The sequence below is a fragment of the Camelina sativa genome, chromosome 5 (assembly GCF_030686135.1).
Source record: "Camelina sativa cultivar CO46 ecotype springtype chromosome 5, ASM3068613v1".
Classification (NCBI taxonomy): Eukaryota; Viridiplantae; Streptophyta; class Magnoliopsida; order Brassicales; family Brassicaceae; genus Camelina; species Camelina sativa.
This window is the reverse complement of record NC_141884.1, coordinates 32,442,477-32,459,336: the sequence shown is the minus strand read 5'-3', so window position 1 is coordinate 32,459,336 and position 16,860 is coordinate 32,442,477. Positions and strand designations below refer to the sequence as shown.

The following is a 16,860-nucleotide window of genomic DNA, read 5'->3' as shown; positions in this document are numbered from 1 at the left end:
ATCAACAACAATTTATGTTTTTCCAATCTATCTATCTATGTTTGTTGTAAGCTTGTATTTGATTAGCCTATTTTATCTAACCATTAGGTTGACGAGCTTCTACTCTTTATTTCCCTTTGAGATTAAATGATTGGTAACAATTTTGGTTGCACAAAAAGGGTCTATGACCAACCAATAAAGGTTGAAAAAAGAGAAGAAAATTAATTTAATGTAAATAAAAAAATAATAGAAAATTATAAGCACAATAATATATGAATTCCATATAATTCAAAGGTGAAAAGATAAATTAAATAAAGTAATCTAAAAATACTATATTAAATTATAAAATACAATATTCGAAACAGAAGACGCATATATTAATCTTTTTTGGGTCAATATATTAATCTACCTATTACAAACTGAAAAAGGAGAAAGTAGGAGAAAATTTTGGTTTAAAAAAATAAAAAAAATTTACCTTTATATTAAAAAAGTGTAACATTCGTGTTCCGGAATTATATTTTGGGTTGTGTTGAATAAATCGAAAGAGTGGATTTTAATTAATTTCGATTTAATTATTGGTTTAATTAAATTCTGGTATAATTAGATAAAACCAAAAGCCCTAGACTTTTTTTTAAAAGTGTCGCCTCCTCTCCTTTTGTGCTTTTGTCGACATTGTCATCAGAGAGAGGAAGAGAAAGAGAGATAAATCTTGGTTATTTGGTGTAAAGGAGAAAAAGAGAAGGAGATCAAACTTTTTCCTTAAAGTTAAGAGAGAAACAGAACTGTTAGGGTTTGGGAGAAGGAGGATCCGACTGGTCAAATCGTTTCGGAAGGTACTGATTTTTGGTAGGATTGTTGCTAAGAGATTTTCTGATGCAGCACATCTTTGCGATGATCACGACACCAATGTCGTGAATGGACCTCATGATTGTTTCTGGTTTTATATTTACGTATAGGCTTTATTTAGATGTAGGCCTTTTATTGTTAGATTAACTTCTTAATTGTGTTAGGGTTTAGTTTTGTGATTCTTCTTATTTAAGGAGCTGTGAGTCTCTATTGTAAAGACATTTATTGATTATTGAATAAATATTGTTTTAAGGGAGCTTTGCCTAAAGCCTAGAGAAGAGGACTTTTAACCCTAAGAGCTTGTGTTCAAGCCCTGTAAGGAGAGCTTGCAAAACCACGTCGATATCGTTCTTGATCTCGGCCCTATCCTTATTGCTTCTTCGTCAAGTAACGACGTTCTAAGCAAGATCTGTTCGTCAATCCAGGTTCTCCTGGAGATCTAGAGTTCTCGTCCGTTAATTAAGCTTTCGCTCTCCATCAGGTTGTATCAGATTTATCACGTTCCTGGTGGTTTGATTTCCTTCCGACGATGTTCCCGGATTTTAAGGTAGATATTCCCGAGTTCCATAGTGGATTTTTTAGTAGTTTATTACTAGATTGGTTTGTGGATGTTGAAATTTTGAGTTTCAAAGCATTGCAAATGATCGATTTGTTTCGCTTGTGGTTAAAAAAATTTGTGGACAAGCCGCATCATGGTGGCAGCAAGTGAAGACCACCCGCAAGAGAGATGGCAAAAACCCTATTAAATCTTGGGATAAACTTAAGCAGAAGTTATGTGCACACTTTTTACCTCATCATTACCATAGTTTGGTGTATAATCGTTTGCAAAATTTGACACGACAAACACGTTTGGTGGATTACAAAAAGAGTTGTTGTCACTTTCAAGGCCATAAACCGGTTCATGGTATCTACCGTGATGACAATGATTTGTCTCCTATGGTGTATTTTGCAGATGCAACATATGATGTAGGCTCCATGTGTACTCCATCGAATTCGAAACAAGGAGCACAAGTTGTGGATAAATACACGGAGAGTTGTTTCATTCAAGTCCAAAACGTTGTCGATGAGGATATTTACGATGTTTTTGGTGATGATTTCTGTAAGCTGAAACTCGCCTCCGATGAAGACAAGGATGTTGTCGACGTGAAAGACCCCGACAGCAGAGAAGACGATGACGTCGTTGCCGGCGTAGAAAACGGCGATGAGTATGTCGACGGTGATGACAAGGATTTTAATCCTATGGTGTATGATGCAGATCTAAAATTCGATGTCAAATATATAGAAGACGCTGATGTTGTCAATGGCGTAAGCGTAGAAAACGACACTGATTTTTTCCGTGTGAATGATGACGACGAAGATGGTGCTGTTTTCGACAAGGTGCGAGATGGAGTTGACGACGGTCATATTCAAAATGGATTCGACGAGGCTCAGGTTCTCGACGGCATTGACGAAGTCGCTGAAGCGGTGGAACATATGATCTTTGTTGCTTTTAATGGTGATGAGATAACTACTACGAAACCCCACGCAAATGGTGCTCCAATAGTTGATGTTGAAGATGATACAGTTCGTGATCTGTATGATGAGATTCAAGATGAAGACAGCTTTGTTGTGCCAAAATTTGACGCTTTGGTAGAAGACGTTGAAACTATAAATTTTGTCTTTGATGTTTGTGATCAAGTTTGTGATGGTTGTGCGGAAGACGTCAACAACGCAGATTTATCAGGAATCACGGCGTGGAATACACAAGACTTTCACCCAATAAACATCAAAAACCAATCTTTGATAGTAATGGTGACAATTTTTCCAGTATGGAACTAGTTGATGCCGATCTTGCTGATCATGATGATAGGCTTGACAATGGAGGAAACAAATTGTTGGTCATAGAAGAAGAAGTTTTGAGAGTTGATGATCTGAATTTTGATGTTAAAGATAACCTTGAAGAGAAGAAAGAAGGTATGTATTGGGGTAAGGGAAACAAATTTTATTTTGTTGATCTTGCATACCGCCATCAGAAAGTCAACAAAGTCAACAAGGAACCTCCAGATCGTGGATGGAGCACTATTTGTTTTGTCACAGTGAGTTCAACCTCTATAACAAGATCTTTGTGGATTTCAGTTTTAACCTCAATTTTGAGGAAGCTACAAGTTGTGTTACTCCAAACACTATTTTTTATGGAATTCTTTCTCAATGGGTAACAAAAAGAGCTGATTATTATTCGAGCTACAAGCCGTCTCAAGAGAAGAAGGTCTCAAACACTGTGTTGAGTTGGAACGTGACTCAACTTCGACGGCTTAACTTGTTACCGAGATCTCTTCTCAAAGATTTTTCGACAAGACTGAGTGATGTGTGTTCTTCGGTGTTTTCATCTGACAATCCAGGGGCGTTGATCACGTCGGTGCAACTAAAAGGTGATAATTACAACGAGTGGGCTACGGAGATGTTGAACGCTCTGCAAGCAAAAAGAAAGACGGGTTTCATTGACGGGTCTCTAAAGAAGCCGTGTGAGGGACATGCTGATCTGGAGTCGTGGCTGAGTGTGAACTCAATGATCGTGGGATGGTTGAGGACGTCAATTGAACCTCGTGTAAGATCGACGGTGACGTTCATCAACGATGCTCACAAGTTGTGGGAAAACTTGAAGGAAAGGTTCTCGGTTGGGAACAAGGTTCGCGTGCATCAACTGATGGCTAAGCTGGCGTCGTGTAAACAAGATGGACAAGCAGTCATTGATTACTATGGACGTCTTGCTAAGATGTGGGAAGAACTCCAAACATATAGACCCCTACCGGCGTGTACGTGTGCAGCAGCGGCGACATATGAAAAGGAGAGAGAAGAAGAAAGAGTTCATCAGTTTGTGATGGGGCTGGATGAGTCGAGGTTTGGGCATGTTGTGACTGCCATCATTGAAGCGGACGTGTTGCCGGATCTTGGAAAAGCTTATAGCAAAGTTATCCGAGAAGAAGATAGACTCAACTCAGCTAAAGCACGTGAACAACAACAAGAAGCTGTTGGATTTTTGACTCGTCTAGAGCAAGGAAGTGGTGAAACTAGTGGAGGCCGTCGTGAATCTCGTAACGGAGATACCTTTGGAGTACATGCCTCCGGTGGAAACAGAGGACGTGATCGACTCTGTTCTAATTGTGGTAGAACAGGGCATGAAAAGAGTTCGTGTTGGCAGATTGTGGGATATCTCGAATGGTTTTCAGAGAGAGGAGGTCGAGGAGGACGCGGTTCATCACGAGGTGGTGGCCGCGGTGGTTATTCTGGTGGACGTGGACGAGGACAAGTGAATGTTGCGTACGCAACAAGTCCTAATCCTACCGGAAATTCTACGGATCTCACTCCGGAGCAAATGATGCAAGCACTCTCGCAGCTGCTTAAGGACAAATCAAGTGGTGGAAGTGACAAGCTAATGGGTAAGATACGTGGAGATGTGATCCTTGATACAGGAGCTTCACATCATATGACTGGAGATTTGTCGGTTCTTTCGAATCTTAAAAATACTTCTCCATACACAGTTGGTTTTGCAGATGGAAGTACGACGTTGTTGACACAAACGGGCGTGTTCCGTTTATCAGATCGTATAAGCTTATACGATGTTTTATATGTTCCAAACTTGACTTGTTCATTAGTCTCGGTTTCAAAACTTTTGAAACAGTCCAATTGTTTTGCTTTTTTGACCGATGCGGTGTGTGTTTTACAGGACCGGTTTTCGAGGACGCTGATTGGAGCCGGGAAAGAACGTGATGGAGTCTATTACTTTACTGATGTTCAGACTGCTCGAGTAAACAAGACGGTCCGGAAAATTGATGCGGTTTTGTGGCATCAGCGGTTAGGACATCCCTCGTTTTCAGTATTATCTACTATGCCTTTGTTTTCTGGTGTTTTTGTTAGTCCAAGTTCATGTGAGACCTGTTTTCAGGCTAAGCAAACTAGAGAGAAGTTTTCTGATAGTATTAATAAAACAAGCGAATGCTTTTCTTTAATACATGTTGATGTTTGGGGTCCGTACCGTATCAAAGCTTCAAATGGTGCAGCTTATTTTTTGACAATTTTGGATGATTTTTCACGCACAGTGTGGACGTTTTTGTTGTTAGAAAAATCAGAAGTTAAGAATGTTCTACAAAATTTTTGTGCCTACTCAGAAAAACAGTTTGGAAAAGCAGTTAAAATGGTTAGGAATGATAATGGAACGGAGTTTCTATGTTTGTCTTCTTTCTTTCGGGAAAAAGGTATTGTGCATCAAACGACTTGTGTGGGAACACCACAACAAAATGGTCGAGTGGAGAGAAAGCATCGGCATCTTCTAAATGTCGCAAGATCTTTGTTGTTTGGAGCACACTTACCTACGAAATTTTGGGGAGAAGCAGTTTTAACCGCAGCACATGTTATTAATTTGACACCAACGAAGCTGCTTCACAATAAATGTCCTCATGAGGTGTTGTTTGGACAACAGCCGGTGTATGACGATTTGCGAGTGTTTGGCTCATTGTGTTATGCACACAAGCAGATACGAGACAAAGACAAGTTTGTTCCTCGTAGTAGAAAGTGTGTGTTTGTGGGTTACCCCTACGGCAAGAAAGGTTGGAAGTTATACGACTTGGACACAAATGAATTCTTTGTCTCGCGTGACGTGATATTCAAGGAAGGTGAATTTCCTTTCTCTAATCAGACGGAAGTAGAGCCATCGTGTGGTGTTCTGGTTGGAACAAGTGATACGGATTGGCTTATTCATGAGTCGGAACTTATTGGAAACAGGGGGAGTGTTAGTGACTCCGACGACAGGGGGAGTCCTGTGATTGGTGGTTTGGCTGGTGATGTTACTGAACCAGAAGTACTAGAAGCAGGTCCGGCTGAACTTGATGGTGCAATTCTCGAAGTTGGTCCCATTGTCCCAACTAGTCTGTCACCTGTTCCTGACGAGTCTAGTTCTATTAACCAGAATACTGTCGTTCCTCAGTCCGAACCTGAAATGGGACAAGGCAAACGTGTCAAGATACCGTCTGTTCGTTTAAATGATTATGTGTTGTACAATGCAGTAGCAAGTGACTCCTCTCATCACGTTCTTCCCGGTCTCTCCACCAGCTCGCCTCACGATACGGTCCAAGGTACTTCACTCTATCCTTTGACTGATTTTATTACTGATGCACGGTTTTCCCCTCGGCATCAAGCGTTTCTTGCAGCTGTAAGCGCAATAGTGGAGCCACGAAGTTATAAAGAGGCTATAAAAGATAAGCGTTGGACGAATGCTATGGGTCAAGAGGTAGGAGCTCTTGAGGAAACAAACACATTTAGTGCTGCAGATTTGCCTCCTGGAAAGGTTGCTCTTGATACAATGTGGGTTTATAAAATCAAGTATCATTCCAACGGGAGCATTGAGCGGTATAGGGCAAGACTCGTGGTGTTGGGAAATCGGCAAGTTGCTGGTCGGGATTTTGCTGAAACTTTTGCACCGGTGATCAAAATGACTACGGTGCGAGCTTTGTTACGTATTGTAGCTGCAAATAATTAGGAAGTGCATCAAATGGACGTGCACAATGCTTTTCTTCATGGTGATCTCCGTGAAGAGGTGTATATCAAGCTTCCGCAAGGTTTCACGCATTCAGCTCCGAATAAAGTCCTTCGATTACACAAAGCTCTTTATGGGTTACGACAAGCACCCCGATGTTGGTATGAAAAGCTCTCTACTGCTCTCGTCAAGGCTGGTTTTGTTCAGTCTTATTCAGACTACTCTTTGTTTACCTACACACGTGGATGTGTCGAGATTCGAGTCTTAGTTTATGTTGATGATCTTGTTGTTTGCGGGAATGATGGAGACGCCATTCGTAAATTTAAAACATATCTCGGAGAGTGTTTTCGTATGAAGGATTTGGGGAAGCTTAAATACTTCCTCGGCATTGAGATTGCCCGTAATGAAGAAGGTTTTATGTTGACACAACGGAAATATGCTTTGGATATTGTAAGTGAAACAGGGTTGCTTGGTTCTAGGCCCGCGGTTACACCAATGGAACAAAATCATCACTTAGCTTCCAATACTAGTTCTTTTCTCCAGGAACCCGCATCGTATCGACGACTAGTGGGTCGTCTTATCTATCTCGCTAACACTCGACCTGATCTTTCATACTCTGTTCACATTTTGTCCCAATTTATGCAAAAGCCGCGAGAGAGGCACTTGGAGGCTGCGCTTCGTGTAGTCAAGTATCTCAAAGGGACAGCGGGGCAAGGTATTTTACTTAGTTCACGAACAGACCTGGAACTCTCGGTTTATTGCGATGCCGACTGGGGTACATGTCCGTTGTCTCGTCGTTCTTTAACCGCCTATGTCGCTTTGTTTGGTGGTTCTCCGATCTCGTGGAAGACTAAGAAGCAAAAGGTAGTGTCACAGTCGTCTTGTGAGGCTGAATATCGTGCCATGTCTATTGCTACGCGTGAGATAATGTGGTTGCGACAACTATTTAAAGATTTGGGTTTTCCACCAACTGCTCCTTCTCGTCTCTTCTGTGATAGTAAGTCTGCACTTTATATTGCTGCTAATCCTGTTTTTCACGAAAGAACGAAACACATAGAGATCGATTGTCATCGGGTACGTGATGCTATTAAAAGTGGAGTTCTTACAACAGCGCACATCGGTACTAAGGAGCAATTGGCGGATCTTCTAACAAAAGCTTTAGGCAAAGTTCAGTTTAGTATTTTAATGTCCAAGTTGGGTGTTTGTAATCTTCACGCTCCATCTTGAGGGGGAGTATTGGGCTGCATATGTATATTGGGCCTCGTTGTATAGTTTGGCCGACTTTGTGTGCCGTTGCTTGGTTAGCACTCTTTGTTTAGGGTTTGTCAAGTTCATCGAGTCTGTATAAATAAGCCGTGAGGCAGGCGTAAATAACACACACAGAATTCATTCAATATTTACACAGTTCACAGATGGAGCTTATAGATTGGGTTTTTAGAGAGAAAGGCCAAAGAAAGCGTTGTTTGTGTCGGCAAAGTGACGCCTTTATTGTAGAGGCAAATCTTTCTAGAGCGTGGAATACTCCCAAGAGGCAGATTATGGACTCATGTGTTTTCAATAGCATAGGTATGATGCTATTATCATGTGAGATGATGAGAGTCTCGTATACAGTCACTAGTTCCATGTGTCTCTTTCTTCTTCTGTATGATGCAGAAACTTGTGAATAAAGAAACGTGTTGCAGTGGTTGTTCGACATAAGAAAACAGTCCAGTGACGCTTTTGCTTCTCCGCTCACACTCCATGAGCAGATTACGGTGTTAGCGTTAAACACCCAAAGTTATGAGCGCCCTCTTACACAGATTTCAATTGATCTGGGCAAAGTGGCACTAGTAGAAGACCGGACTCCTTGTTTTGACACTTCTACTCGACTTTTAACTTCTCCATTTGACTCTTTCAAGGCATATTTCTTTGATGATTATCTGAGAACAAGAAGCAGCAGAAGAGTTATTTGTCTCTCTCATTTGGGGAACTCTGTGGGGTTCACAACATGTATAACTTGGATGGTGATTGCATTTCGTCATCATACTTTTCTTTCTGTGTTGTTTGTACCGGTCATCTCATTTACTATGGAGTTGCAGTGTCAAGCTTTTAAATGGATTATAGGTGTTTCTCACCCACTATTGGATTCTTACATATCCACGACAAGATTTGTTTGGAGGTTTGTTGCTTGCGAATTAAGGAAGTTGCTGATCACTTGTGAGAAATTAAGGATATTTTTGGATTTTTTCTCTACAATGGATCATTCTTTGGCATGGAAAGAGATCACAGTTGCAGTCAATGTTGTGTTTATGTGGACGTTGTTTGGTTCCAGCTTGGATATCCATTCAACATTTCATCACACAGATATCACAAAGAGATTATTGGTGAAAACGTTACGATATTTAGTGGGTGGTGATACGTGGCGTCAGGATGAAAAGTTTTCTCGGACCAGATTTATGCACTTCTATCACTATGTTTATAACGACAGCCCCATTTTTCGAAAATTTTTGGTGCTTTATGAACTTCAAGATGTTCATCGGCAAGTTTTAACAACATGGGAGCTTTTAGTCACACAATTAAAAGCATCAACCATTAAGAGGTGTGACGTGGTGTTTGAGCGTCAAGGTAAATTCTTATGGGTTGTGTTCACCAAGGATCATCTTTATCTCCATAAATATCACAGGACATCAACATTCTCACCACAAATTGAGATCAACGACTTCATACTCCACGACGCTTCTGGGATGAGTCATGGTATCACATGGAACTTTTATTTGAGAGATCAACTTAGTCTTTTGCATATGATGCATGCGTTTATTGGCTGGAACGAGGAGCTCAAGGAAAAAAGAGGATCTGGTGGTCACACGTGTTCAAGGGAGCTTGGGAACCATGATTGTTTTAAAAAAGGCTCTATATGGAAGAAGTTGTCCCAAGTCGCCCTTTAGGCGGATAAAGAAACGTCATGAAGTTCTTAAGCGAAAATATTATGAATTGGTGGACAAAGGATGGTTTTGGACGATTTCAGATTCGAGGTCAAATCTTTCTAACCTGGAGGGACTGATGCAGCACATCTTTGCGACGATCACAACACCAATGTCGTGAACGGACCTCTTGATTGTTTCTAGTTTTATATTTACGTATGGGCTTTATTTAGATGTAGGCCTTTTATTGTTAGATTAACTTTTTAATTGCGTTAGGGTTTAGTTTTATGATTCTTATTATTTAAGGAGCCGTGAGTCTCTATTGTAAAGGCATTATTGATTATTGAATAAACATTGTTTTAAGAGAGCTTTGCCTAAAGCCTAGAGAGGATGATTCTCAACCCTACGAGCTTGTGTTCAAGCCCTGCAAGGTGGACTTACAAAACCACGTCGATATCGTTCCTGATCTCCGCCCTATCCTTATTGCTTCTTCATCAAGTTACGATGTTCTAAGCAAGATCCGTTCGTGAATCCGAGTTCTCCTGGAGATCCAGATTTATCGTCCGTTAATTAAGCTTCCGCTCTCTATCATTTTCCTACGCTCTCCTTTTTACATAAGTGAATTTGAGTTAATATTCTAGGAGATATCGGCAGTTTCATGGGCCGTTTTTTCTCAGTCGCGGATTGAGACCAGCGGGTGTTTCGGGATCGATTGCGGTTTCATTTGAGATCTGATCGTCCATAAATTTTGTGGGAAGCTTCTGGACGTCTATACCTTGCTTTTCACTGGAGGGATTGGAAAGTTAACGGTTCGTTTTGATTTTGTGGTTTTACTTGTGAGGTTGTTCTTTTCTGATTTTTTCTGGCAATTTGTTTTCAATGTTTGTTTGTTGTTGTGATTGGTTGTAGGAGCGAGTTTGGTTGTTCTTTGATATTTGAGAGATTTTCTTTTGGTTATAGTTATTTTCGTGAATCACTTGTTAAGGTGAGTGCGTGACCATGAGCTTATCTGAGTGATTGGATTGTATGACTTGTTTTGTGTGATGATATGTAGGTGTGGTGAATGTGTTATTGGGTAACCTGTTCAATGACTGGTTTGTTATGTTTTATTTGTGGTTGTACTCTTAATTTGCTTGTGTATATAGCTCGTAGATGGGAGGATCGCCATACTGGGTATTTCTGGTTATATTCACGCATCTCATTGTGTTTGTGTTGCAGGTAATGTGTAGCGTGGAATCATGGCGATGAGGAGGAGGATGATCTAGGGTCTCAATTGTTGTGTTGTGGTTATGTTAGTTAGGTTTATATGTTTCCGTTGTGCATGTTGATGGTTGGTTTATGTTAATTGGAGTTGTAGATGTTTGTTAATTGTTTGGATTATAATTAAATATTATGGAGTATTTAATTAGATTATTATATTAAAAAAAGGGTCGGGTTGTTTCAGTTTGGTATGAGAGCCCTTACGGTTCTAGGATGGTTAAGTGGATGGTTTGGAGCGGTTTAAGGAAATTTAATTGGTGGAATTATTTTTCTGTTGCTTGGTGCATGATGTATGAATGGTTGTTGAGTGATGGAAATTGATTATGAGTAGTTAGTCAATTTGAGTGAGTATGGAGTCCTAGAATCATCATCTTCGAGCCTTCAATGAGATTCCACGGTAAGTTATTTTATGTGCTGTTAGTCGTGTAGTGTTTTTAGCTTATGTGCGAGAAGTGCAGTTGACAATTGACTAGTTGTTGGAAAGTGGTGAATCACGCCGGTATCGGAAAATACCGTTGGCGGTAATTTGTGAAAGTGGATGTGTTGGAAATAGATTTCTGAGAAGTTAAGTTGGAGACTTACTTTGTCCAGGGTGGCTGGAGTACCACTGTTTAGCAAGTTAGTAATTCGTATGCTGGTCAGGTGGGGGTCTGAGGGTGTGGCTGGTGTGCTTATTGGTGTTGCTGGAGGTCTAGTGTTGTGAGTGTGGCAACAGGTTTTGCTAAGACCGAGATGACCGTATTGCGGATTTACTGACAATGTTGTTGGAGAGGATTTAATAAGATGATTAGTTCTTATGTAATCTTGATGTGGAATGGGTTAAGGGATTATGTGATTCTAGAATTGGAAATTTTCCATAAATAGAAAGTTTCCAAAAATAGAAAGTTCTATGAATAGTTAGGACTTGTCTATTTTTGGAAAAGAGAAGTGAAATGCCTGGAGTGGCGGGAATGTTTAGAGATTGACCTGAAGAGTGGTCACAGATGAGATGATCAGTTCTCATGGATTTTTGATTGGTGATGTCACGGTGCTACGAGATATGCACGTTCTAAAAATGGGAAGTTTTATGAATAGTTAAAGCTTACCTATTTATGGAAAGTGCAGTTGCAACAAATAGAAAGTTCTATAAATAGTTGAACTTGTCTATTTTCGGAAAGGGCGTGTGTAAACACCCGAATGGTTGAGACGTTTTAGAGTTGGCCTGAAGAGTGTTCATGGTAGTGGTGATATTCCGGTGAGGGAATATGGTGGTTGGTAAGACATTGCGATGTTTTACGCTAATCACAGGAGGTAGTTCCGGTCGGGAGATGCTTATAGATGTTAGGACTTGTTTGCTCATGAGGAGATGATTAGTTCTCTTGAGAAGATGATTAGTTCTCTTGAGGGGATGATTAGTTCCCCTGATACACCGCGGGCTTGACGGGTTGCGACCCTGAGAGCGGCAGAGGAGATGATTAGTTCTCCTAGGGGATGATTAGTTTCCCAGAGGGGATGAGTAGTTCCCCTGGTACCGAGATCTCGAGGGTGACGATCCGAGAGTGAGATGGTATGGCTCGAGGACGACAGTCTGAGAGTGCAGGCGGTGCAGTTCAAAGGTTGCGACCTGAGAATGTATGAGTGAGAGAGCAAACAATATCTAGAACGTGGTTATGAGCATAGTTACTGGATGTAGACCTCGGAGGTTGGGAGTGATCTCGTGTTTTCGGTTGAGCTGACCAGTGGGGTCAGGGTTGGGTGGACCGTTGGATCACGTGAATGTGCAGGCTGTAGCGACAGTTGCACAGGAAACCTTGGCTGACGGTGTTCAGTCCGGTCGGAGAATGTGTGGGTTGTAGTGACGGTTGCACAGAGGTCCTTGGTGGAGGACCAGTGTTGCGGGACTCGAGGATGAATCCTTGTTGGTGGGGGAGAATTGTAATATCCGTGTTCTGGAATTATATTTTTGGTTGTGTTGAATAAATCAAAAGAGTGGATTTTAATTAATTATCAGTTTAATTGAATTCTGGTTTAATTAGATTAAACCAAAAGTCCTAGACTTTTTTTTTTTAAATGTCGCCTCCTCTCCTTTTGTGTTTTTGTCGACATTGTCATCAGAGAGAGGGAGAGAAAGAGAGATAACTCTTGGTTATTTGGTGTAAAAGAGAAAGAGAAGGAGATCAAGCTTTTTCTTTAGAGTAAAGAAATAAAGGTTTGGGAGAAGGAGGATCCGACTGGTCAAATCGTTTCGGTAGGTGTTGATTTTTGGTAAGGTTGTAGCTAAGAGATTTTCGTACGGTCTCTTTTTTACAGAAGTGAATTTGAGTTAATATTCTAGGAGATATCATCAGTTTCGTGGGACGTTTCTTCTCAGTCGCGGATTAAGACCAGCGGGTGTTTTGGGATCGATTGCGGTTTCATCTGAGATCTGATCGTGCGGAAATTTTGTGGGAAGCTTCTGGACGTCTATATCTTGCTTTTCAGCGGAGGGATTAGAAAGTTAACGGTTCATTTGATTTCGTGGTTTCAATTGTGAGGTTGTTTTTCTGATTTTTTCTGGCAGTTTGTTTTCAATGTTTGTTTGTTGTTGTGATTGATTGTAGGAGCGAGTTTGGTTGTTCTTGGATATTTAAGAGCTTCTCTTTTGGTTGTAGTTATTTTCGTGAATCACTTGTTAAGTTGAGTGTGTGACCATGAGCTTATCTGAGCGATTGCGTTGTATGACTTGTTTTGTGTGATGATGATATGTAGGTGTGGTGAATGTGTTATTGGGTGACCTGTTCAATGACTGGTTTATTATGTTTTATTTGTGGTTGTACTCTTGATTTGCTTGTGTGTATAGCTCGTAGATGCGAGGATCGCCTCACTGGATATTTCTGGTAATGCTCACGCATCTAATTGTGTTTGTGGTGCAGGTAATGTGTAGCGTGGAATCATGGCGATGAGGAGGAGGATGATCTAGGGTCTCAATTGTTGTGTTGTGGTTATGTTAGTTAGGTTTATATGTTTTCGTTGTGCATGTTGATGGTTGGTTTATGTTAATTGGAGTTGTAGATGTTTGTTAATTGTTTGGGTTATAATTAAATATTATGGGGTATTTAATTAGTTTATTATATTAAAAAGGGTCGGGTTGTTTCAAAAAGTTTTGCTAGTAGAACAAAGTTGAAAGTAATATTTTTGAATAAATTATTTTGTTTGATGAAAATTATGAGATAATCTATGTTTATATAGAAGTGAGTATTTACAAAATTTAGAATTAATAATTAACTGTATATTTTCTTTAATCTCATTTCTATTTTTTTAGAATTAATAACTTAAAATTAAAAATATATAAATAATGTTATAATTTTGAATTGTATGAAATATATATATATATATATATATATATATATATATATATAATTTCCTTATAATTGTTTAAAAACTTTTAATTTTTGTAATTTTTTTGATAATTATCCTTTTTACATTATTAATATTGTTTAAAACAAAATATTTGTTTTTGTTGTAATCTCAAATCCGTCATATTAAATATTAACTTTTACACATGTCAAAATTTTAGATTGATAAAAAGGTAACACATGTCAAAATCTTGTTAGTGGCTAACTTTCAAAACTCAATTTTATATAATAAGATAAATTTGGTTTTTGTTTAAAACATTATATATGTTATATGAACAAACATTTAAAAACTCTTTTTAAAAAATATATAACAGATCATTAAATATCTATACTTTAAAATCAAATATCTCAACCTAAGATTTTACTATTCATATATAGATATTTTATCTTCTACAAATATTATAATTTATGGAGCGAAACAAATCAAATTTTAGATCCGAATAAAAAGTTCATCCCTTCAGTAAACTGTAATTTTATCAAAAACCAAAGATGAAATAAATCAATAATTTTTTTTTTTTTTTTGACAACTAAATCAATAATATATATATATATTTAGTGAAACAAATAAATCAATAAATTAAATAAATAAAAACCTCTTTTTGACCTTTCGAATGAAAACAACTGATACGATCAAATGTTACTGGCCTGACCTCAAATAGACTTTGTGCGAGGTCAATATCTCGTGAACAAAAATTTAGTATTCATACAAATTTGGGAAACGTGGGACTTTTTTTTTCTTTAATCAGCAATGCAATAAAGTATATAGCACAATGTCCACATTCCCATTATTTATTCATTCCACACGATTGATCCGCCACGCAGATGTTGCAATAAGCGGTCGAGTTTGCCATCCAAGCAACAAACAACCGTCATTCTCCTCCACATTGTAACCATTAGCTCCAGCATGAAGTGCCAACAACATGCTCGCTTGCTTATATGCGTTGGAACCAATATTCACGGGTTTAAATCCTCCTGAACCAAACCTGTTTCTCCACTGGTTTAGTGTTTCGTGCCTTTCGACCCGGTCTTCACCTTCACAAGCCACAAGGTTTAGTATCTGCCGTCCCAAGAACAACTCCGACATTACTCGGTCTTGGCTCAGGGGGCCTTCGAGCGAGTCAAATAGGCTTGAGTAGTAATGTAGGGATTCCGTGAACCGTTCGAGGAAAACCGTACCATTGTGGTTTGCTTCTTGCTCGACTACAGTCATGATATCCGGTCGGATTGATCTAATCGTGGATATAAACTTATCAATCGAACCGGGCTGAGCTAAGAGGCGATGGAGCTCAAAAACCGAGTTAACCGCGACAAATTCTAAACCGGGTCTAATGTCTAGCATTTCCGGTTTAAAATCGGACAAGTTATTCAAAGCAATGCTCTTAAACTCGAAATTGACACCAATTGTACTCGCAAGCTGACCAAGTTTCCAACCAACTTCTTGAATTTCGGTTAACGAAGAACCGATACCGGTTAACCGAAAATCCGGTGGACCATTAGGACGCACAGCAAGAGCTTGAATCAAAGCCGGCCATTGTAAACCATGATTAAGCCCTAAATCAATAACATGAACCTTGTCCGCCGAAGCAAAAGCCTCAAGTATCGCTTGATTCGCCGTGAAGTGAGCGAACTTGAGATACGGACAAGACTCGTAGAAGTGAATCTGTAATGTATCCGACAAAGCAACGTCATCATCACGTGGGTAAATCCGGTAAATCCTCCTCGCTAGCCCTTCAGCGAAGTAAGTCGCGACCTTCCTCATCGCACCAGCTTGAGACGTCGCGAGTAACCCCACGTGCTTCACGAGCGCGTCGGCTAACTTCAGGTTGTTTTGTTGGACAGCTTCAGCGCAAGCTAAAAGCGCGTGGACCAAACGCACTCCAGTTTCTTGAGAATCCATAACCACCACAGAGCGCGTGGTGCTCATCTCCGATTCAACTCTCGTCCTCTTGCTCCGACGGCTCACGTGCTCTTCACGTGGGTACACTGCTGACCCAGGGATAGCTCTCAGATCGTACTCTGAGTCAGGTTTCCCTTGAGTCCGGGTCGGGTCAAGATCCGAGAGCATGCTTTCGACCCAACCGGAGAGATCAGAAGGGTTGTAATGAACAGTTTCATCAGAAAGATTCGAGACACCATCACCACCAAGAACCATCTCTAACTGTTCAAGCTTGTGCGCCACGTCAGCCATGTCGGAAGAACGAACCTTGTAACCTAAAACCACCAAAAGCTCGTCAACTCCGGCAGCTTCTTCCTTCATCGTCATTGATGAACTCCCACCTTCTCCGGTGGATGATTCACGGTGGTTGTGCTCTCTCTTCATTAAAACCGAGTTCTTTAATAATCTTTAGCGTAAAAATATGAAATCTTTAAAGATTTTGTAAGCAGAGAAGAAAGAGAGATAGAGAGAGAGAGAGAGAGGAGATTAGGAACACGGGAGTGTCATAATAATTGAACAAGAAGAAGAAAAATAAAATTCTAGTATATTTTGAGAAAAATAATGATCTGATTTTTTTATTTATAATATATGATTATTATTTTATGAAAATAAAATAAAATGAAAATGAAATATTTGGGGTATCGAGCCAGCTTTTAATTGGAGTATATGAAATTTAGTACCGGCAAGTTCTTAAAAGCAAGAGCAGAGCCGTGGTACAACCGCAATCTAAAGCGCAATTATAAAAGGAAATTTATTTACCTATTTTATTTTCCTTTCTATATAATCTATACTGTAATAATAGATTCCCTTCTCTTCTATTTCTGCGAATAATTTTTTTTTTTTTAATTTTCGAAATATGCTTCTCGAGAAAATTCAGTTTTGATTGATGTAAAACCTGACATCATTATTTGAAACGAGATATTCTAAGGGCATCTCCAATGATAGAGCCGTGACTAAGGGTTAGAAAAAAGGCATTTGCCTCGGGCCCAAAGTATATAGTTTTTTTTGGAAGATTCATCCTTTAGTGTCCCTATATCAGAAATTCATCTCTGCATT

The 16,860-nt window shown here is 39.7% G+C and overlaps 1 protein-coding gene across 1 annotated transcript; it reads right to left on the bottom strand.

Moving 5' to 3' along the window:
* Positions 1-14,546: 14,546 nt before the first annotated feature.
* On the bottom strand, positions 14,547-16,514 carry LOC147944618 (DELLA protein RGL1). Its single transcript, XM_087451004.1, has one exon. The coding sequence runs from the start codon at positions 16,186-16,188 to the stop codon at positions 14,662-14,664; it is 1,527 nt and encodes a 508-aa protein (XP_087307130.1). The 5' UTR covers positions 16,189-16,514; the 3' UTR covers positions 14,547-14,661.
* Between the last annotated feature and the right edge of the window lie 346 nt (positions 16,515-16,860).

Excerpts from the sequence above, each read along its gene's own strand:
- LOC147944618 (XM_087451004.1), bottom strand. The coding sequence starts at position 16,188 with ATGAAGAGAGAGCACAACCACCGTGAATCATCCACCGGAGAAGGTGGG.